General features: G+C 38.5%; 1 protein-coding gene and 1 long non-coding RNA gene across 11 annotated transcripts in view; one reads left to right on the forward strand and one right to left on the reverse strand.

The window, feature by feature from the left end:
- The window catches only part of LOC122870001 (protein Dok-7-like), a 44,236-nt gene extending 36,146 nt beyond the window's left edge, over positions 1 to 8,090 (forward strand). For 4 of the 7 annotated variants that reach the window (XR_006376469.1, XR_006376466.1, XR_006376468.1 and 1 more), the window contains 4 exons: positions 3,836 to 4,015; positions 5,366 to 5,409; positions 5,969 to 6,320; positions 6,713 to 6,846. Coding sequence is in view for 3 of the 7 variants with exons in the window: in XM_044183557.1 (XP_044039492.1) it covers positions 3,836 to 4,015; positions 6,713 to 6,849 (317 nt within the window). In the remaining 4 variants the exon portion in view is untranslated. Of the gene's footprint in view, positions 1 to 3,835; positions 4,016 to 4,119; positions 5,285 to 5,365; positions 5,476 to 5,968; positions 6,321 to 6,712 lie in introns of those variants that run through there. The other 3 variants (XM_044183559.1, XM_044183558.1, XM_044183557.1) reach the window with 3 other exon arrangements.
- LOC122870007 overlaps positions 1 to 22,350 on the reverse strand; it is a 119,406-nt gene that overhangs the window by 6,471 nt on the left and 90,585 nt on the right. For 3 of the 4 annotated variants that reach the window (XR_006376473.1, XR_006376471.1, XR_006376470.1), the window contains exons 4-5: positions 8,929 to 9,012; positions 8,686 to 8,807 (exon numbers count right to left, since the gene is read on the reverse strand). This is a non-coding gene — a long non-coding RNA (uncharacterized LOC122870007). Of the gene's footprint in view, positions 1 to 5,465; positions 5,563 to 5,704; positions 5,853 to 8,685; positions 8,808 to 8,928; positions 9,013 to 22,350 lie in introns of those variants that run through there. The other variant, XR_006376472.1, reaches the window with a different exon arrangement.

Raw genomic sequence — 22,350 nt, forward strand, 5'->3', positions numbered from 1 at the left:
TGTCATTAGACCCATGTTTTCCCCTCAAAAGCTGTTGACTTTGATGTTAGTGACCCAAACTCCCAGACAGGTTTTGCCTTTAACATCTCCCAAAGAGGATTCGCAAAGTATATTGTGGAAAGTCCCCTCAGCCTTAGATCTGTGGGCAAACCCACTGTTGTAATGGCAGCCATTATAAAACCCCACACTTCTGCGAGGGCTGCTTGGTGTTTGATCAATTAGGTATCAGGCCTCTTAGACGTTGCAAAGGCCACTGAGACTCTGCTGGCGTCTAATGGCTTCTCGCTGACTGTATGAGTGTCCCCAGGGGTTGATGCCTCTGAGCTGCAGGGTAATGGCCACTGCCTGCTGCCATTTAGGAAGAGTCAATAGCAGGGAAAATCTTTTGTTGTCCCCAAATGTTACATATTACCCAACCTCTGAACTAAATTTACAGCGCTGCATCTGCATGATAGTGTAATTTCAACACAGCTGTAGCAATTCAGATAAATATGAATCCATGACAATCTTTACAGTCACTGTGGAAACTAAAATAATGTATTTTATGCAGCATTTCACAAGTTGTTTTTTTTTATGACTGACACAAGACCGTGCATGCACTTTTAGGAAGACATTTTATTTACTGTTAGAGGTATATAAGAACTGTCTTCTAGATAGCCTCATTAGTGTTTTCTAGCCATACCTGCTGACATTTAGGTTTCAAAATATGATTTTTTTTGATGGGGTTAGGTAGAACACCGTCCTGCCCTGACTATGGCCCGTCAGCCTGCGCAGGAAGCAGCACATGCCCTTTAGATCAGGTTTTGGGTTGGCAGGTTGCGGTGACAGACAGGTTGAAATTATATGTAGTGTGTTGTTGGGATCATCTAACATACAACAGCAAATGTAGTTTAACAATCTGTTTTCTATGATCTAGATATTCTCTTAAATCTTCCAACATCAATAGTCTTGCAATAGCTGACATAAAGTAAGGTAAACAGATCAGCAGCGTTTGTTTTGTTATGAAGTGGAAGTGCTCTGAGCCTGAACTCTGCGGTTAATGAGTAACAGTTTTTGGTGATGTGCAGCACTTGACATGAATTATATAGCCACAATATGGGCAGTATAGCTTCACACCCCTAGAGCTGAAATGATTTGTCAATTAATTTAGAAAATTAATCGGCAATAAATTAAACTGCAACTATTTTGATAAGCAATTTATAAGTAATTTATCAAGCAAAAATGCTCCAAAATTGGAGAATTTGCTGGTTTTCTCTGTCATATATAGTAGTAAACTGAATATCTTGGGTTTTGGTTTGTTGGCTTGTCAAAGAACGCAATTTAAAGATATCACCTTGGGCTCTGGGAAATTGTCATGGGACAATTTTTACATTTTATAGACAAAAACACAGTTAATTGAGAAATCGGCAGATTAATTGATGATGCAAATAATCATGAGTTGCAGCCCGAGGGGCGAGTCAGTGCTGCTAGTAAAGCACTAGCAGAATGGATCTTCTTTAAATGTGGCTACAAATAATTAAAAATGTATAAAAATGTAGCCTTTTAGGACATCCTTGTTAACTGCTGGGAGAGCTCAGTGCTATAATATGATAATGAAGATTTAAACAAGCGAAGGGGGGAAAAATTAAGTCCAAATTAGATTTTCCGCACGTGTGTGGCAACCAGGGTCCATGTATCATAAATTTCGTTCTGTCCTTGTTTTCGAGAATGAAAGTGCAGCCCAAACTTTCTGACCGCGTGGACTGTATGTCTCAACAGTGTGTGCGAACATGTCCGTTTATGTAAACACCCAAATGTAGTTTTAAGACGAAACGCATTTGTGTCAATGTGTGGTTTAAACTTAATGCTCTGATCTTTGGCAGTGTGTGACCTGGTTAATTCTTTGATATGTTAACATTTAATTCCTGATTATATACAGGTTTTGATCTGTTTATTTGCTTCTCTCAGATGTTACTTGTGTGCAAATAGAGCAACTAACAAATGGAGTACATCTTGCTTTGCATTAGTTTATTCACAGGGGAGAACAGAAGGATTCAAATTATGCACATTTCTTATATCCTTGAGTGTACACCCCCTTTTGAAGGTTGTCGCTATCTTTGTCAGCATTGTAGAAACAGGCATTTAAAAAAAAAAAGCATCAGACGATACGTGTCACAGAACTGAAATGTACATACATTTTATGCTGTTGTTCTGAAACAATGTGTGTCAATAAGACATTTGAGCTAAATAGCATTCAACCAGCCAGCAATGAACTCGACTCTGCACCTCTTTATCCTGGGTGGCTTTTAGGTTGATGACAGGTAAACCATTTGTCAAGCACAATAAATTACACAGACAACGCACTTCAGGCAACACTGTGGCTATAATTTGTGTGTTTGACAGGAAAAGCTATTCAGTTGAAAAAGGTTGAGGCGACATTTCTTGTTAGTTTTACTATTTGCTCAGTTGTATAGATTCTTGAAGCATTTGCTGTTTTTACCCGAATACCAGAGAAAGCACTTACTTTTAGTACATTTGTCTTTGACCAATTGTGCAAATGCATATGTTTATTAGTAAACAGGGGTGTAATGCCAATGATTTGTACCTTCGTTGGTGTTGCGAATATTGTTAAAACATATCAGCTTGTCTGGATTTTGCGTTATTTGCAAAGTTGTTTTTTTTTTAAATAGGAGCATTTTTTTATGTGAATCAGATTTACAGTAAAAAATATTAGACTGCAAACTTATTTTTATGAACATGTGTGCTCCTGTTCTGGTTTTACTTGAAAAATAACATGAAATTTGGGTCAGTAAACACATCAGAATGTTTTCACATGTTCAAGGAATTGGATTTTGGATATGAAGCTCTGATGATGAAATTAAAAGGGCAATATGTTAGAGCTTTACTGCAGCATAACAGAAAATGACCATAATGTATCTTATAATTTATCTCTGGGGCCTTTCAGCTAATTATGCATAATTAGCCTCTGGGGAAAAGGGCAACTCATTGGGATGCACTGTGTGCCAGTATAGCTGCTGATCCCTTATTTGCTTTGCTGTTGAAAATAATATTGTCACTTCATTGCAGATTGTATTTGAGTGAATCTAATTAACATTAAGCTGTTGATAAGGACTGTTTCCTCAAGAGTTACTAACCCTAGAGGCAGAAATCTTTTAGCTTTTGATTAAGGTTATAATGACAAAGTGGTAAAATAACACCAGTCTTATCCTTGATTTCTTCATTATCTTTTAATTAAGGTCATAATGGCAAAAACAAATGCTGTTTCAAACAAGTGTCATAGTAAAGCTGCTGTTATTTTATCTTTTCAATATTCTCAGCAAATCCCATGAAAAGACGAAAACCAACAATGAGTTTATCCTACTATGTGTTGTGTATGTAGCCACAGCCTGGTTGATCTTATTCCTCTGTGCCATAGAACTCCATTGTTATCCAAAAACATATGAAAGAGCCATACTGTTGCATTAAAGTGATTGTTTTTTTATTACAATGAACACAGCCAGTGAAGAAAAATGGAACCGAATCCCCAAACAAAACACTGAGTCATGCAAAATACTGTGAAATAACTAACTGCTATGTTCATTGTAATGAAGAAATAAGTCATCTAAATGCAACTGCATGGCTCTTTGTATGTGTTTTAAAGTGGTTTCTGGAGATACAGTGTAAGTTATCAGGCCGTGGGTACATAAACATGGGATAAACAACTAGTTGGTTTTGTTTTTGGATTTTGTTGATAAAAATAAGTGTTCACACCTTTTTTTTTTAAATGCTTCACAGACACAAATGAACAAAACTCCACCTGAACTTAATTAACACATTGTTACTCTTGTATTGACAGGGGTAGTGTTCGTTTTCCCCCCTGAGGCACCACTTCCTGAAAGGCCTCGCAGTGAAGGTGTGACGTATGTGAATATTCCTGTTAGTCCCACATCCAAGAAGCAGCTCAACTACATGGAGCTGGAGCTGCAGGAGCCAGGTCTTAGCACCCGAGGGACCGCCGCACATCTCCCGCCTCAGAGTAAGGACGCATCTGAAATAACCTTTGATAAGTAAAAGTGCTGACAAACAAATATAAAGGTAATCACTATTGCTTTAAAAAAATGTTTTTTTTACCTTGTTCAGACAGCAGCCATCTATCTATTGTAACTGTTGTGCAACAAGAAGCCTCAGAAAATCATGTGACACTTCAAGATTCACTACTGAAAAACTCATAATCTCAAATGCTCACTGGAAAGCTAATAAACTAACTACCTAATAAATTGACACTTCGAAGACTGCGGCAAGTTTGTGTTCAGTGTATTTGGACGACTTCTGCATTTCGACATTTCGACCGTACTGTTATAGTTGCCATTAATTCTGAAGAGATGTTTTGACTTGTTACTTAAGTCATAAGCTCTATTGCTTTCCCTTACAGGTGCCCTGTGGAGTTTACTTGTAAACAAAAAAAGTTTCTGTCAGTATCGGAAAGTATATCACACGTACCTGCGTGCGCGCCTCCTCGTGTATAACAACACACAAAGCGGGGATCCACTCACTAGAACACTGCTCCATAGCACTACCAGTGGTCGACAACTCTTCATGAACCTCATGTCACAAATCACAAATGTCTGGATGGTAGTAGAGCCAGGTATAAGACCTCAGTACATTTTGGTACCAAACAAAATGTGTCTATCACAGAATACTGAAAACTGCCAACTGCGAATGTCTGGTCAGATTCATAAAATAGTTTTTTGATCACAGAGTTCCTGATTTAAATCAAAATTTTGCCAAAGGCAAAGTTCTTGTATGGTTGCTTGTGTTTAGACAACCTTTGAGTCTGACTACTCTAACATAATATAGTCCGGTATTGTATTGGCACAAGTATAGAACAATTTCAGCCCTAGAGATTAGTTTGCATAATTGTATTCATCCTCTTAACTGATAATTCCACCATATTTTATGTCGGTGGCAAAACTCCTTTGCTATTATTATACACATTATTAAATCTTGCTTACTTTATAAATCTGTGCACTCATGTACCAGAGCACTGCCCAAATGGACATGCTGTAACTATCAATCATCATAAACTAGAAAATCATGAATGCCTTTTTAATGCATATTCTGATCCCATTTTAAAATTCATGAAAATTTCTAATGAGGATCTTTAATAGATAAGATGTAAGCAGATTTTTAATGCAAAGGTTTGAATTTAAAAGAAAATCCACATCCTGAATTGATTCCAATGAAAGTAAAATGACGTCAGTCATGCCCTTAGTGAATGTTCTTGTCTTTGTCCACACCGTAGCTGTGCTCATGTTCTGATCTGTGCAGCATTGTTGAAAAGAAATATAGTAAATAATACACTATATTTTCTTTTCAACTCCTGCAGACAGATGTGAAAGAGCCAACAACAAACCAGGATGTCATTATCAGGCAAGGATGAAAAGTTGCTCTCAATACACAATTGTTCTGTAATTGTGTTTTATTTTGTCAGAGTTACAGGAATCTCTCCAAACAATTGAGCCAGTTTCCTCTCGTCCCACTAAAAGACAGCTATGTCCTTGTCATCGGAGACGCTGTAGTGAGCTGTAATTGACAGACAAGTCAGCTATTAGTGTCATTGCCCTCAGGAATATGAGGGCTGCTCGGGCTCTGACATGAGAGAGGTTAATATCTGATGTCAGCAATACAGTTTATATCCCGGCATGCGTCCTCATTAATCTGTCACCTGGGAGGAGGAGTGTCCCATCTCGCCACTGAAAAGGGGTCACAGGGCATTCAGATCACAGCTGTGAATTCACTGGCTCAAATGGATCCTCCTCCAGGGACTTTCGATGCGTTGTGAAGAGCTGGTTTTGAGTTCCTCGACTTTGAGACTGTAAAACACATAACTCAAGCAGGAGGCAGTATGGTGATGTGCATTTTTGTTGTATTCATGCACATTCTGCTTTTGCAATTAAACCTTGACACTTTGCTTATTTGATTTTCACAGGAAAGAGAGCACCAAATTATGGAAATGCCAGTGATGTGCATATGGAAGACAGTGCATGAGGGGAATTTTAAAGGCTTCAGCAGAATGATTTGCATATTCTTCTGATTTGTGTGGTGACGCTCAGTTGCATAACCTAAGCAATCATGTTGACAGCAAGGGCAGAGATCCACTTCACTCTGAACTCTCTGTTGTCATGTTTGTTTGGATGTTTATCAGTTCTTGAAAAAAAGATTTTTTTTTTTAAAGATGATTCAGCAATGCTTTTGCTGTCACCTACAAGAATGTCCTTTTGATTTATTTTTTAGCCAAAGTGTCTGCAAAAAATGCTCATTACAAGTTCCTAGAGCCCAAGGTGAAGTATTAACCAATACTCCAAAACCAAGAAATATTCTCATGTGAGAAGCTATAAATGTTGCCATTTTTTCCTAAAAACAAGTAATGGATTATCAAAATGGTTGACAATTAAAAGAATAGTTCAACATTTTGGGAAATATGCTTATTCGCTAACGGGCTGCTGGCTGTAGCATCGTCTTTACCGTACAGACATGAGCGTGACATCAGTCTTCATATTTAACTCTCAGCAAGAAAGCAAATAAGCTTATTTCCCAAAACGTTGAACTATTCCTATAGTTTTGTCAATCCACTAATTGTTTCAGCTTTGTTTGCTACCAAATGGAGTGCTCCAGTGGTGAATATTCAAATGTTAGACAAGTTTAAAGAGGGTCTGTTTTTGTGTCTTGACAGGAAAGAGCTCCACCAAGTACGCCCAGATTGACATCACCGCTACAGAGACGGCCCACAAAGTCGGCACGCAGCATGCCCTGGGTCGGCAGGAGGGCCTGCACACTCTGGAGCTCAGAAGAAAGGGTACGCCACATTGACTTCTTCATCACTAAACTCAGCAGGATGTTTTTGCCCAAGACCAGCCCACTACATCAAAAGTTTGCAAGAAACATCTGAGGGAGTCCAGACTGTTCTCAAAAGGTCCTCGGAGGTTTACTGTGGGATTCGTTCCCTGTTCTGTTCCATCTTGTGAATACAAATTTTTTTGGAAGTCGCTTCATCCAGTCTGCCCAATGTCCATTTTCTCAGATTCAGACTTGCTTCTGTAATCACAAAGCAACTTGAAAATGGAGCCTCCTCTGAAAGGTTTGGGACCGGATCAGGAGCAACATTTCATTCTTGGTCTCTTTTGTGAACTCGGGCATCTCATTAAATGGCATTATGTCAGTGCCTGAGCCTCAGGCTAACTTGGAGGAAGATGTGCCAGTCCTGAGCTGAGTCACTGGCCCTGATAAACCCCCAGAGCAGAGGCATTTCACAGCTCACTTGGGCCATCCCTAACAACATGCAATATGCTGTTTTTGTCCTTGTTTGGGAGAACGAGGCAGGGTGGCAGCAGAGATGGTGTTTGTTCTTTATTCCTCAGTGATAACCACATCAGTAATTCCACATGTAGTTGCACGAAACTCACTTTTTAGTATATTCATATTTGGGGAAACTTTCCATCCAGTCTTACTCAGAATGCTGCAAATTTCAGGTTTGCTGTTTTTCAAAAAATTAAGACAAGATTTATGTTTGTATAAGTAAGAGCAGGATAATTAATGGTTCTGCATAATACTTCCATATTGTGCCTGGGTGTAACTAATGGATCTGTGTTTGTCATATGAACAGAATCTCAGTGCTGCTATTGTTTTCTTTTTTCTGCTTCACAGTTCATATGGAATAAGATTTACTGTGGAAAAGTCTTCATAAATAATGCAAAGCAAAGAAGACGGTGAAAATCATTATTTAGTATGTGTTTTGTAGAGCTATTTTAGTCAACATATTGTTTTTGTCTCATACACTACTTGGATGACACTCTATTTTGATATCTGTAAATACATTCTCTTTCTATTTAGGTGATGTGGATTGTTATAAAATATACATTACATGTGAAGACAATGTATGTACAGTAAAGATGTATTGAAAGAGTTAAAAGGACAGTGCCTGCTTACTAAGGCTTTTTTTCTTGTAAATTATTTATAACATTAACTACTGCTTTGATGTGCATGTTCAGTTTTTCTAGAGCTACAGTAGTAAACCAGTTTGCTACGATGTTATATAAAACATCCTAACAATTGATGTTTGTTTTCATTCAATGCTATGGTTTTAATGTAGACTGCGCTACAGTGTGAAGGAAGTTAGCACTGATCGCCTGTTACCAAAATTTTTGGGCCAAGGAGTCTAGAATGAATCATAGGAATAATTATAGAAATATATAAATACATTCATAAATTAATGATGCATTATAAAACTCAAATTTAAAAAAATTATTAAAAGATAATTTAATTTGCTTATCAGTAATTCTGCTTCTTTAATTCTGCGTATTTAAATCATTGAATTAATTTTTGGAATTTAAAACTTTCAAATTTTAGTTTCTTATTCCTTTTCGTTATGCATCTGCCTGATGTTACACACCCTTTGGTGGCCATATTAGACATCTGTAGGTATTGGACAACAGTATTGTCTAACAAAAATACTCGAAAAATATACTTCATTATTTTGGTAGTATGGAACAGACTTGTTATTTTTGTGTCATAACATTTCATTGCCTGCTCACAAATGATTTTAGATGCTAGAGTTGGTACTTATAGTTGTCCCATGTTAACATTAAAATTAGCTCCTGGGTAGCTACCAAAGAAAATGTTAAACAAGAGTGTACTGAGATACATTACCTTAGAACAAAAAGTCCATATCACTCTATTCAGTTTCACTTAATGACCTACAATGCAGCCACACCATGACAATCCTAACGTTGCAGCAGATCTTTTTCTTGTTCCTTTGTTACATAGGACACCTGTGGAATTAAACACAAATATTGACTTGATTAGGCTTAGAATTGTTGAGATTGTGGAGAGAGGTATTAATTGATAAATGATTTTCTAATATTGCTCTATGATGGAACCAGATTTGCTCACAGTATTTGGACCAGTGCTGGCCAGCAGACTCAGTTTGTCTTTGCAGGAAAGGATCTGGGAGCCCCAAGACTGGCAGTGCAAGAGCTTTTGGAAGAGAAACAGTGAATTTTGCACATTATTTTCACAGTGTGCTACAGATCAGGTTGTAAAAGGTCCAAATGAAAAGCTTTCACACAGAGGGATTATTAATAGGGATTGCTCCATGTTTTCAAGATGGTGATGTATAGTCTGCCAGCTCCCGGAGCAACATGATTTGCATTGGCTTGTCACACAGACACTCGCACTATGGATATTAACCTCACTGACCTGGAACGAAACCATACAGAGCAGCGACATGTTTCTTGGAAACTCATTTATTCATTAAATTTAGCCAGAGAGAGCAGAGAAGTAAAGCATAATTAGCTGTCTCTGTGGTTGATAGAAATAAATAAATGTTAATGCATTGAGAAACTGGTGGCAGTAGTTAAACTGCACTGCAATTACACACAAGCTCTCTGTGGATTTGCATAGTTCATTTAGTTCTTGTGGGCAGAGTTTTAATCTCTCCCACTGTGCCCACCAACATTGAATACACCACAGATCTAATTCAGGACTAACATCTTTCTACCAGAACTGTAGACTTGAGAGTCGACTCCCAAAAGACTTGCCTTGAAACTTGACAACAAAAATATTCAAGCCTTGATCTGGTAAAATCCCAGAACAAAAGACAGCAGCAGGTGGGCTTTGCATGGCCACATGTGGCTGTAAATATTACACCTCTGCATTGAAGGGACCTGGTGTCAGCTAAGTAACAAACATTGTTGGCACAGCTTTGAGAGGAACGTGTTCAAATGCCGTGTCATTTTACTGGTAAATAGAGTTACAGCCCTCTTGCCCACTGAGACAGGGCCATTGCCATGAAGCCGACCTTTGTTCACAACACACACGTACAACTCAGTCATTTTAGCAATTTGTTACTTTAATTAAAAATTTAAAGAAATGTTTACATAAAAAAAAGACATGACATGACCTCTGTGTCCTCAGTAGTAGCTATGGGCCTGGCAGTACAGGGAGCATATAAACGCTGCCTTCATACCCATAACTGTACAAGCCACTGTATTCAGATTCACGTGTACATTGGGTTCGAAGAACAAAGACTGTAGAGGCAATGTATAAAAATCCAGGCCAATTCAGTTCTGTTCTTTGTACTGGTTCAATTATCTGAAATCTCCTTCTCCCCTTTGCCTCTAAGAAAATCACATCTGTTGAATAAGTAATTGGTACTTGCAAATCAAATTGTCTGCTTTGCTTCGTCAGTCTCATACTTACTTGTCAGAAAACAAATTCAAACAACTCAATCTGTTTAATTATTCATGCAAGGTCATTTTTCCCCCCTCTGCTTTTTGGTACTTCATCACTGATCTCGTTGCTCCTTCATAGGACTCAGAAGAAATAAAGACTACATTTCATAAATTATGCAGGAACTGTGAGAAAGGATTATTTTCAGGCAACAGCACTTTAAGGCCAGACAGGAAATTCCTGCCCCAAAGTGCATTAATAATTCTCCAACAACATTAAATACAGTTTGTTCAGATGAAAGTAATTTTTGTGCCTCAGTGAGTCTACTGTGCAGCATCTGATGTCTAATGACCATAACTTAACCTTTTACTTCACTCCTGCCGTTACCCTGTCTCAACTTTACTGTTTTGGTTCAAGAGCGGTGAGCTCTCATCAGCCTCGTTTCCAGACGCATCAGACAGCTGTTTTCAGAGAAAAGGGTCTGATAAACCCACTGTACGCTACCTGCCCAGCCCAAAATGGCTGACAGGCAAAGTCTGACTTTGGCAAAGAGTGACTTACATTAGTCAGGTGGACACAAACACGATTTTAAATAAATACCAATGCTGTTCTGTGTCTGCTGAATGGAACTGAAATAGGCAACTGTTTGCTAACATGTTTAGTAAACTGTTTCTGTTCTGAAACAGAAAATACCAAATCTTATCGCATTCTCACAAATTAGTGACTTAACTTTTTGCATAGTCAGCCTCAAACTGCAGCAAAGATGGTGGAGCACCGTGAAATGTCAGTTGTCAGCCAACCTGACCACAAATCACTGAACTGAAGTCATATCACTCCTAACGTACATAATTACAACACCACCTGTTAGCTAACAACTTTCCACCTCTGCATCATCTGCTATATTGCCCAAGAAGGTTAATTTAATTTATCCAACATGTTATCACAAAACCATTAATTATATTGTTCAGACAAACATTATTTCCTTCTTGATTAATCCATCTGCTAAGTATCCTTTCTTACTACGTGATAGTTATTCATGTCACTCTTTTCCTCTTGTTTCAATCAATTCTCATTCTGTGTAGTGCACAGCATTGAATTAGATTACAGCAGCACATGTTCTTCAGGTGATGTCTGGCAGAGCAACAGAGAGCATAAAGGACACTTAAATTAGTAATTTGCAGGATAAATGTCTTTGCTTTCCTTGAGATACACTGTACTGACAAAATGAATGTCAGACCAGACTGTGTATGTCACATTTGTTAATATTAATCTTGAGTTAATAGTGTTCACAAGGGCGAGACTGCGTCCCAGTGGCTCATGAATAGAGTCATAAAATAGTTGTTTTCAGATTTGAAGCAGCTCACAAGAACGCAACGTCACAAGTGTTGAGTCTGGCTTCACTAAGTGATGAACAACGGTCTCTTAACTCACGCACTGATGCTTGAACCTACAACCTCATGGCTTCTAAGTAAATGTTATGCTTCCACAAATAGCAGCTGATCGGTTTATCTGTCGGAAGTGATTTGTTGCAAATGGTCAAAGCCTGCAGGGTTTAGTAGCATTTCCAAACAGCAACCCAATAAACTCCAGCCGCTGACCTTTTTGCTCTGGTCATTGGGCCTTGTTCAGCCCAACTCAATTACGACCCCTAATGTCTCACACAAACACAAAGAGCCTCTTGCAGTCAGTGCCCACAAGGCATTTCAAGAGGAAACGCCTTAATCTTGTTTTGTTTTTTTTCTTCCCCCCATGCACCTTTTATTCTTTTTGGGCTGCAGCTTTATTTGTGTTTTCCTTTCACTTTCAAATGTGCTTATATGCTGATAATAGTCTAATTTTCTAATTACATTCTAGTTTAATAAGACTCCAGTATTCCAGGCGTTCAGCATGGTTTAAGGACAGCTAAGGATACAAACATCATCATTATCTCCACACGATCTCACTGCTGAATACTGAGGAGACTGCAAATACACACACACACTAAACCGTACATCAGTGATGGTGCGATAGCTCTCTTAATATATTCATTGACACAACCTGATGAGTGTTTATCATCTTGTTGAGTACTGAGTGTTCAAAGATGCTTTTCAGATCAGTCCGAACCCCCCTTTTTTTCCGTAAATTTATTTTTTTTACCAACTGGCTCAACAAGATGAATAGGTCATTTTCCCTAAAAATGAATGGGTTTAAATATATCTTGATTACAGTTTGATTAATTTCAGTTTCTACCAAATCTTAAGACAACTAACTACCCCTCCTTATTTCTACACAGACACACAAACCAACTGATTGAAAAGGAGACAGTTACAGTATTTTGGGAGATTTTCTGGGGGCTTAATGATGTGTATTGGTCCTGACCACAACATAAAAAGGACAGTTTGATGTAATCAGTCCTGCCTACAAATTTGATATTTCTCAATCTCTCATCTCTTAAACTTGCTCCAGGCTGCGCTCCTAATCTGCAGTTATGATTCACTCACTCACAGCTTTGGGAGAGATAATCATGGTGCCGAATATTGATTGGGCCATCTCAGCTCAGGCGAGTAACATGTGAGCTTTTAAAATCCATCATATCGCTGAAAGAGTCATGTGACAGCTGCTGCATTTTAATATTTGAGAATATTTTAATGAAACTGCTCAGTTTCTGACATCCCTCTTTCTCTCTGACACATCGGGGAGCTGTATTGCTGTAGTAAGCCTTGTTTCGGTGTGAGTTACGTAATGCACCAAATGCGTACCATTCCTTATCTGTTAGTTAACAACAACGAATGTTCAGCCAAACACAAACACTTCAGCTTGATAATTTGATGCTCATCTGCTGACTGTTACTGAGAGGAGAAAAACAACAGAAACTGTCAAGTGGCTCAGAGAACAAGTGCAAAAACAACAATCCACTTAGTGACATTGTTACCTCGGCACTAAAGCACATCTTTAGTTTTTTGTTTTTTTTTTCACCTTTGTCTTGTCTATATCATCTATTGATTTCCATTATTTCTTTGTTCAGATAAAAGGAAGTGCTGGTGACTAAACACGATGATCCTGCTGGTGAACTACTGTCAGAGGATGGCGGATGTACAGAATATTTTACTCTAAAACTAACAATTCTTTACTTTTCTATACTTTACCCCTACCTTATCTCACCTAACCTCAGTTAAACCTCACTTGCTGTTTTTGTCTTGATTTTACGCTCCGTTAACTTGACTGTCAGTGTTTCTGTGTTTTGCAGGATGACAGAAAAGTAGAAGTTGCTTTAAAATGAAGAACAATTATCACAGTGAGGGCTGTGGGACACAGTATGACTCAACTCAGCACGATACAAATGACTTGCTGATTTTTCCCCTCACAGGATGTGAGGTGGAGCCTGTAACCAAATCGTATAAAGTGGTGATGATTTTGAGCAACATCTAATTCCTTCTTGCTTTTTCAGTCCTGTGGCTTTACTTTATGTCATGATTGCCATTTCTTTGGATGTTCTTTTTCTTGCAGTTGCTTCCCCTCATTAGAATAAACATTTGAATCATAATTTCAAAAGTATTTCAAGATGTTTTGATACAGGAATTGGCAGTTAAACAGTCCGCACTATGTGCCATCTCATACCTTGGACAGCAAAATATATTCTTGAAAATAATCCTCTGGATTTGTGATACATTATGATAGACTATGGTGTCACAGTCAGCATTTAATTGACACTTAAGTGAAATATGGTAATGATATTGTAATTACATTATAATTATTCCGAAGTAATTTTCTTCCTTTTGTGGCATGAGATCCTATTTATGACATTGGAAGTGACACTTGGCACCCCGAGACGCACTTTAATGCACATGATGCAGTTTGTGCTACAAAATGGGACATATGGCACTTAGCGCCCCCCTAAAGCAAGACCCTAACATCCCGAAATGAGGAGGCCTGGGGAGTCTGATCTGTGTCATCATCCATAGGTGTGATGAGGTGAAAGAGGGTGGGATGCAGCATCAGCAGGAGTGGGACCCGAGCAGAGGCCTTGGTGCTTTTAAGTCTGACACATGCTGACGAGTGTGACCTGGTCAGGACAACACACTATTATCTGCCTGGTTGGATGAATGGTTAAATGACCCCTACATAGTATTGGTATTATATTCTTGCAGTTCTGCTGTGGGAGTGCTTCATAGCCCCAGCAGTATAAGCTTTCTCTTTGCATGGCTGATTATTACCTGGTATCGTTACAGTGTTATCAAAGATAGTTATTTCATTAATGCTACTCTAGAGCACAGAGGTTGATGGGGCTAAAAGTTGAGAAAATAAAGAAAATCAGCCGTTTGACTTCTTCATGTTAACATCTTCAACTTCCCTGTTGGGCTTTTCAGTAAACTGAAGGGGATCCCAGCACATCTGTGCGGAGCAGAAAACGTGGCCTTTGATTAGCTCTTCAAGGCAAAATCAAATGAAACACTCAACACACACACACAAGACTTGACATTTTAGAGATGAGTCACAAGGTTTCAGTGGTGTAGGCTGTGAAAATAGATAACCATTGCTCAGCAAGATGTCGGTGAGATTATCTGTGTAGTCAGTGGTGGTGACTCGACACTGTAATACTCTTGTACAAATCTGACAATGTTATGATGACACTTCTAATCCAGGAGGGAAGCTTTAATGTGTGGAGCTTCTTTTTGCATTATTGTCTGTTTAAAATGCAAAATAGGTTCATTCACCTCATTTGGTAGCTACACTCCTGTTCTCCATCCAGTTAGACTTCGCAAAGCTGAACTAGCTGTAGATCATTTACTTAGGTTGTCTTCTGATCTCACGTCTCTGATTCCTGTGCAGTGTACTTTTCCTCACAACTTCCTTGTCACTGTAGTTTTTCAAGATGTGTGGGGTTAATCTTCTTACATGTCTGCTTTTAAAAGAATAGCTCGACATTTTGGCAAATATTCTTCCTCGCTTTCTTGCCAGGAGTTAGACCACTCTCTGATGTCTGCAAGGTCATTATGGTTAGCTTAGCATAAAGCCTCAAATTAGATGGGAAACAATTACCCTGGCTCTGTCCAAAGGTAAAACAATCTGGCTAGCAGCAACTCTAAAGCTCACTAATTATCCAGGAAGTCACTGCACCGACCAAGAAATAGTGTGGCACCTAACCCGCTTTAAAAACACACCTTGCTGTGTTCACACTTTTTAAACAAACAAGATATAATGTGTTCATTAGTGAGCCTTAGAGGTGCTGGTAGGTAGATCTTTTGTTTTACCTTTGGACGGAGTCAGGCCAGCTCTTTTCCCCCTGTTTCCAGTCTCTATGCTAGGCTAAGCTAACTGCCTCCTGGCTCGAGCTTCATATTTAGCATATGGACATGAGAGTGATATTGATGTTCTCACCTAACTCTTGGCAAGAAATCCAATCAGTGTATTTGCTAGTGTTAAACTATTCCTTTAATTCTGGGGGGGGGGGATCCCCCACGGCGATTACAAGCCTGGGTTAACATAAATGTAGGAAAAGTAGTAGAAGATATAGTAACACGGTGAAAACCCATCATTACTGTCACACAATTATGGGGCCATTGTTTTGAGACTAGCATGATGCATTGGGAACTCAGCGCTGCTTTTTTTTAAATGACAATTTATTCAAACTGCAGTGTTTTATAAGCCACTTTAATCTCTTGTCTTTTCTCCATTTTCTCTTCACTTGCACACAAGAGAGGATGAGTGGGAGTTGTCACAGCATGCCACCTCAAACAAACAGATTTGAACGATGGACCTACGCAATGACATGACACCTCTTACAGTTTGTAATGAACACTCTCATGGATAAGTGGAAGAAATATATTTTGATGCAGGATATCACAAAGGGATATCGGCATGACATGTTGATAAAAGATAAAGGGTACTTATAGTAGGCATATTGAAGTAGTGAGAGAAGAGAAGACAGAAACCACAGTCATGTTCTACATCGATTAGCTTTCACTGCAGACACAGATCAGTTGATCCATGAGAGATACAGTAAATGTGTCTTACAAAATAAAACTGTAATGAATGTCTATGGACATCAGTATCGATTGTTATGTCATAGTAGATCCACAACTACATGACATTTTTTAATGGCAGCATTGCAAAGCTTATAAATTCGGATACATGTAGGCTACAATGACATATTACAGGTTGAAAGAAACCTCGTTATTGCAGTTCATAGCGGCCCCTTGAGAGTCCCTCTTCTGTGCAGAGGGTCTTCAGCTATCGCACTGGTTGCCTGGCAACCTTATTCTAGCGACAATATGCCGGAAAATCAACGCACTGTTGTTTGCCTAGTCATAGTCACAGCAACGTAACTCACCCTAAAAACACAAATTGTTGTTTTTACATTTCTTTTTGTGTAGCAGTTTCCAGTCTTTATGTTGACTAAGTTAATTGCCTCGTGGCTCTAGCTCTACACTTAAGGCACCGACATGAGAGTGCTATCAATTATCTCATCTTACTCTTGGAAAAAAAGCGAGTAAGCACATTTATCAAAATGTTGAACTATTCCTCCAACTGTAGTAAGAGGATTTTTGTAGATTTTCTTGCGGGGATAAAAGCAGCTCCAAATAAATAAAAATTTCCTAAGAAAGACCAGCAGCTACAATCAGGAAGCTCGGTCAGACTCAGACGCTTTGATTTTTGGTGTGGTTACACTCTCTGGGAAATACCCTGAGCTATGAAAAGTGCCTCGTCAAAGAAATAAAACTACAAAGAAAGCAAAGGAAAGGCAAAGTCATTATAAAGCAATTACCAGACTTGTAAGTAATTAAGACACCAGGCTTCAGGACAATACGAGTCACCTACTGCTTTGCTTTGCGATCAACAATACCAGAATAACAATACCAGCTCCCAGGTATTTGTGTGTTTGTGCATGTGTATATGAATGTATGTGTATGGAAGGAGGGAGGAATTAAGCAAAAGTAATGATTATGTTGCTGTGTCACGAGGGAAAACACTGATACAGAGACCACCCTATTTTAATTGCAAAGTTTGGTGGCTGTTTTCCAACTTGCTTATAAAATGGGAAATCAGATAACCGCAGGCTTCCTGGCTGTCCTGATAGAGACTTGATAATGGATTGAAGAGGGGGACAGAATCGATACGGCTGTCCACACTCTGGGCCAGGAAACCATCACTGGAGCGCAGACTGTACTTCTGTAATCTGCAAGGGATGACCTGGCTTGTACGGGCCTCTCAGTATCCTTAATGCTGACGGATTCAAGCAGTCTGTCAGCAGCAATCAGGAGCCATTTGAACAGATTTGTTGGACATTTTGTACTGTTAATATTGCTCATTGAAAGGTTTATTCATATATTAATATACAAGGAAAAAGATGTATATCCTGGATAGATACAGTGGTGTGCAAAAGTGTTTGCCCCCTTCCTGATTTCTTATTTTTTTGCATGTTTGTCACACTTAAATGTTTCAGATCAAACAAATTTAAATATTAGTCAAAGATAACACAAGTAAACACAAAATGCAGTTTTTAAATGAAGGTTGTTATTAAGGGTGGCCCAACCAGTTATTAGGTTTTGGGGGCAATCACTATTTCACACAGGGCCATGTAGGTTTGGATTTTGTTTTCCCTTAATAATAACAACCTTCATTTAAAAACTGTGTTTACTTGTGTTATCTTTGACTAATGTTTAAATTTATTTGATGATCTGAAACATTTAAGTGTGACAAACATGCAAAAAAAATTAGAAATCAAGAATCACCACTGTATATATATTTGTACAATTAGTAAAACTTGCTGTATAAACAGAAAGTACAGCCACAAGATTTACAACAACAAAAACAAAAAGGAGAAACAGAAAAGTACTGTTTTTTTCATTTGTACATTAAAAACTAACTCTCTGGATGCGCTGATTTGATGATTTTTTTAATTAAACAATGAAGCCCATCATTCCTCACTCATCAGTTGTGTAATGAAGCCACAGATGAAAACTTTCACACACTGAAAGATTTCAAAATAAACTCGAAGTTTGAATTTAATTGGGAAGTTAGGCTAGGCACTCTAATTCAGTGTTCAATCAGCTGAATATTCATTTCCATTTCTTTTTCCTTTGTCTTTTACCAACGCAATTTTCAAACTAATTATCAGTTAATACTGTCTCAAGAGTAATTCAATCTTTGAGTCATTTCGAAAAATATGAATTCCAAGTCAGAGTTTTATCTCAACATGATGTTAATTTTTAATTTAGCTAATTACTGTAGAATAGCTGTGCATGCAGTCTCATCAAATTAGAGTTGACGTTTTTTCTTACTTTCCCTTGACTTTATCTTATCTCTGCTTTTCCAGTACAGAAAAACATGACTGTTATTAATATTTCATTCCTTTGTGCCACAACTCAAGGTGAACGTTCATGGAGGCCAAGTTCAGAGTCTTACTGAATGAGACGCAACCATGGAAATTAACAATACAGAGACCATCAATGTCAAACATCTACACAACCATAAGACAAGAAGCCATATTCACCAGTTACCAACTCTAGTTTTCAGGGTGAGTTAATGTTGGCATCAAATCGGCAGCTTCCTTCCCCTGAAGAAGGCTTAGCAGTGTTTTTCCATCCAGGAAACCCCCTCCTCTGGTCTCACTTACATGCTAAAGCTTCATCCTCTATATGTTTTAACCTGCATCAACACCCTACAAACTACAATGTATAAATTTAACTTACTGGGTTAAAACTATGCAAGTTGGCGCTATATTTCCTCCATAACTTCCATGCCTGTGATTACGATATAGTTTGACTACTTCCATTTGAGATCTGTCCATTTCAACCAGTCTTCATACATAAACAACAAAATAGGTTGTTTGTTATTGCCTTCCAAAACAATCCATAAGACATGACAATCACAAAAACTATTAATAATTTCTGATCTGCCACCTCTATGGTTAAGGTTCGGTAAAGTTTAGCCTACTAAAACTACTTGGGGTAACGTGAAGGATTGTGGTCATGGTCATAAAAATTACTTGTTTAGGGTTAGAAAGATCATGGTTATGGTTAAAAGAAACATCGGCTGTTGGTAGGAGACGTGATGTGAGCTTCAGTGTTTGCGGTTGTATAACAGCATCTCGCTAGTTCCACCTTTGCTTCTCAGAGAGAGAGAGAGAGAGAGAGAGAGAGAGAGCAGTCATTATTAACACGGCCACAAAACGGTCAGTTGTCAGGAAAACTTAAAAATCAAATCATTTTGAGTGTTTGAACGACCAATGCTGTATTTTCTCCGGTGAGGAAAGTCTATAAATGTGCTGCAAGGGCAACCAGTGGCTGGCAGCAGGTTGGGTTGGCCATTCAAATGTACACATTGGCCAGATGGTGGCATTATATCTGTGGTCAGAATCAGGATCATGGCTAATATTCATCAATGCTCCAAGGTTTGTCATAATCAAAGTGGTGGTGGAGTTATCACATCTGAGATAAAAATGTTGACTTTTAACAACAGCACTGTCCTTAAGCTAAAAAAGTTTTTAACATTTTGAACACAGTGGTAAAAGGCATCAACATCTGAATACAAAAATATTACATTCACCCCTTGAAGAAATTAGTAGTACTTTAGTGCATGGAGATTCCAAGATCCAATATGTGTGCAGGTTGCAAATGATGTATCCTTTGCTTGTCCTTTGTTCAGCAGGTAATGATAACAGTGAAACAGCAGGAGAGCTTTCACAGCAACAATCACCATGGCAGTTTGGAGGGGTGGGTGGGGACTGGCGCAGATGCACCAACTCTTGAAAGAGTGACCTTTTGCCCTCTTTTAACCCAACCCATGTCTCAAGAGTACTTGAGGCAAACATAAAAGCAGCAAGAATCACGACAGGGACATCAGGGAAAATACTGAATATGCTTTGGCTTGGAAGGATTTAGTTATCCTTTGGGATTAGTGATGCTCAAGTGAGCAAAAAAGCTAAAGCTTGTTAGGATTCAGATTGTAGTGCTGCTAGACCAAGAGGAAGATTTAGTTTTTTGGTAGCATTCGTGTAGTTTTTCTGGGATCAACATAGCGAGAAAAGTTATACATTTAGATTCAAACGATCAATATTCAAAACTTATTACAGTTTTTAAGAATAAACTGCACACAATGAGGTAAATATTTCATTATCAAGAGAAACTCCACGCTTGCAGCATTGGTTAGCTTATAGCGTGAAGTGTTATAGAAGAAGTGAAAAGTTCTGAAAACTATTTTGGCTGCCTGTAAACACACATCAGCCAGAAAGTTTTGATGTTTTTAATCTTTAGAGAAAGATAGAGGCAACTCCATCCAAAGCCACCAAAGAGCAGATGGACACTTGTCCCTTCTGCAGCAAAAAAGCAAGAAAAGCTCTTGACTGTTGATCCTCGGGCTTAGTGGTGTGATTTATCTTTGCTCAGACATGGTTTAGCACTTAAGTCTAACTGCTGTTTGTACCAGGGAGGGTTTAGAGAATTGTGAAGGGAAAAAACACATGAACCTCAATCTAGGGTGAAGCAGTAACAAAAAACTGAGTTTGTGGTATTGGAAGGCTAAATGATTTTGATAGAGGAGAGCTAGGTGTTCCTGTTGCATTTTCCTTTGTATAAAGTATATAGCTGGCTCAAATTCCTTACTTTCTTTCCAAAAGAACTGTCGGAATAACCCACGCTCAGCAGGCAACTCCTATTTGCAGAAATTCCCACAATAACTTTTCTGCTAGAACTTTTCCCAATTTCAGTTACCTTTATACAATAAACCCCTGCCTCTGTCAATATTTATTCAGGTTAAAGTTATAATCCTTAAGATTTTCATGAAATCAAACCCCATTTTTTATATTATTTATGGTCAGTATTTCTTCAGCAATAACCACTCAATTCAATGTATTTACATTCTGTAGTTACCTCTCTAGTAGCAGTAGTCTATAGTAGTTTTCATAGTTAGTGGCGGAGTCTGCCATTCAGGCGTTGGATTCAAATTGCCTTCACACGCACAAGGGAACAGAAAATGATGCATGCATGTAATTCAGAATTAGTTTAATTTTATTTCATTGATATCAGCCTCACTGTTAACTGTTACTGTACTGCAGATCACAGTGGCAATTATTATTCACTGACTTTATTAAAACAACAGTTTGTTTGGATGCATTGTAAAAGAAATACAAAAAGAAAAGCAACTGGTGCATGCTGACAAGGTAGCTGTACCCACGGATGTCGCCAAATCACCCAGGTCTTGAAATACAGGAGGGAACGCATTCATTTTCTTCACATGAGCAGAAACACTTCTGACACTAATAAGTGGTGAGACATAATAGTAATTATTTATTTATACATAATATTTTGTTTTATTTGCACCCTTCTTTTGCAGTTACAGCACATCTGCCACAATACCTGGCAGCACTTGACACCACTTGCATGGCAAGCATGGAAAATATGATAAAATGCATGAGAATCCATTTCTCCCCAAAAAAAGTCAATAACTGTTAGCCAGCTGGGGCAGTCAAGTGAGACCAATATCTCTCTTTGAAAGTGTGCAAAGGCAGAGTAGACGGCTCATGATCCCAAAGCAATTCATCTTGTCTAAAAATCTAAAAGACTTTCGCAAACCTTTCATTTCTTGTAGTGGTGAGTCTAAGCCAATTACTACTTTGTCATGTACTGGGTACTTAAGAGTATGTGTGTATTCAGGACAGATTTCCATTGAGGGGTATTTTCTGAAAAATTACAACACATTAGCTGAGGTTACTGTATGTTTAGTAATAATTTGCTTTGCAGCAACTTTCCTCATGTGCTCCTTTCACAACGATACAAACATTAGCTGACATTTCAGGGAGTCAACAGCTCTTCATTTCTGAGCCTGGCCTTTCCATGGCTTGACATTTATCCCGCACTTGATTGGTTGAAGGAAAGGAAGTACTCTAGCCTCTTATGCACTCCCCACCTATCCCTTGTTCTCCTTGTCTCTTCCAATTAAGGACTCTGCCCTCAGGGCTGCCTAGAAAATGCTCTAAGGCTTTAAAGCATTTTGCACGGCCTCACAAAGGGCACAAATTTAGAATTCATTGCATTTCTGCCCACATAAAAGGGCTTCAACACGCGATTTGTTTGGGCAAATCAAGCAGAGTGTGCAACACTGTTGACATGGACTCACGCAATGTTGTGTGCAAGAGAAAATGTTGAAAAGAATGTGAAAAGAATT

The sequence above is a fragment of the Siniperca chuatsi genome, linkage group LG22, assembly GCF_020085105.1.
Source record: "Siniperca chuatsi isolate FFG_IHB_CAS linkage group LG22, ASM2008510v1, whole genome shotgun sequence".
Lineage (NCBI taxonomy): Eukaryota > Metazoa > Chordata > Actinopteri > Centrarchiformes > Sinipercidae > Siniperca > Siniperca chuatsi.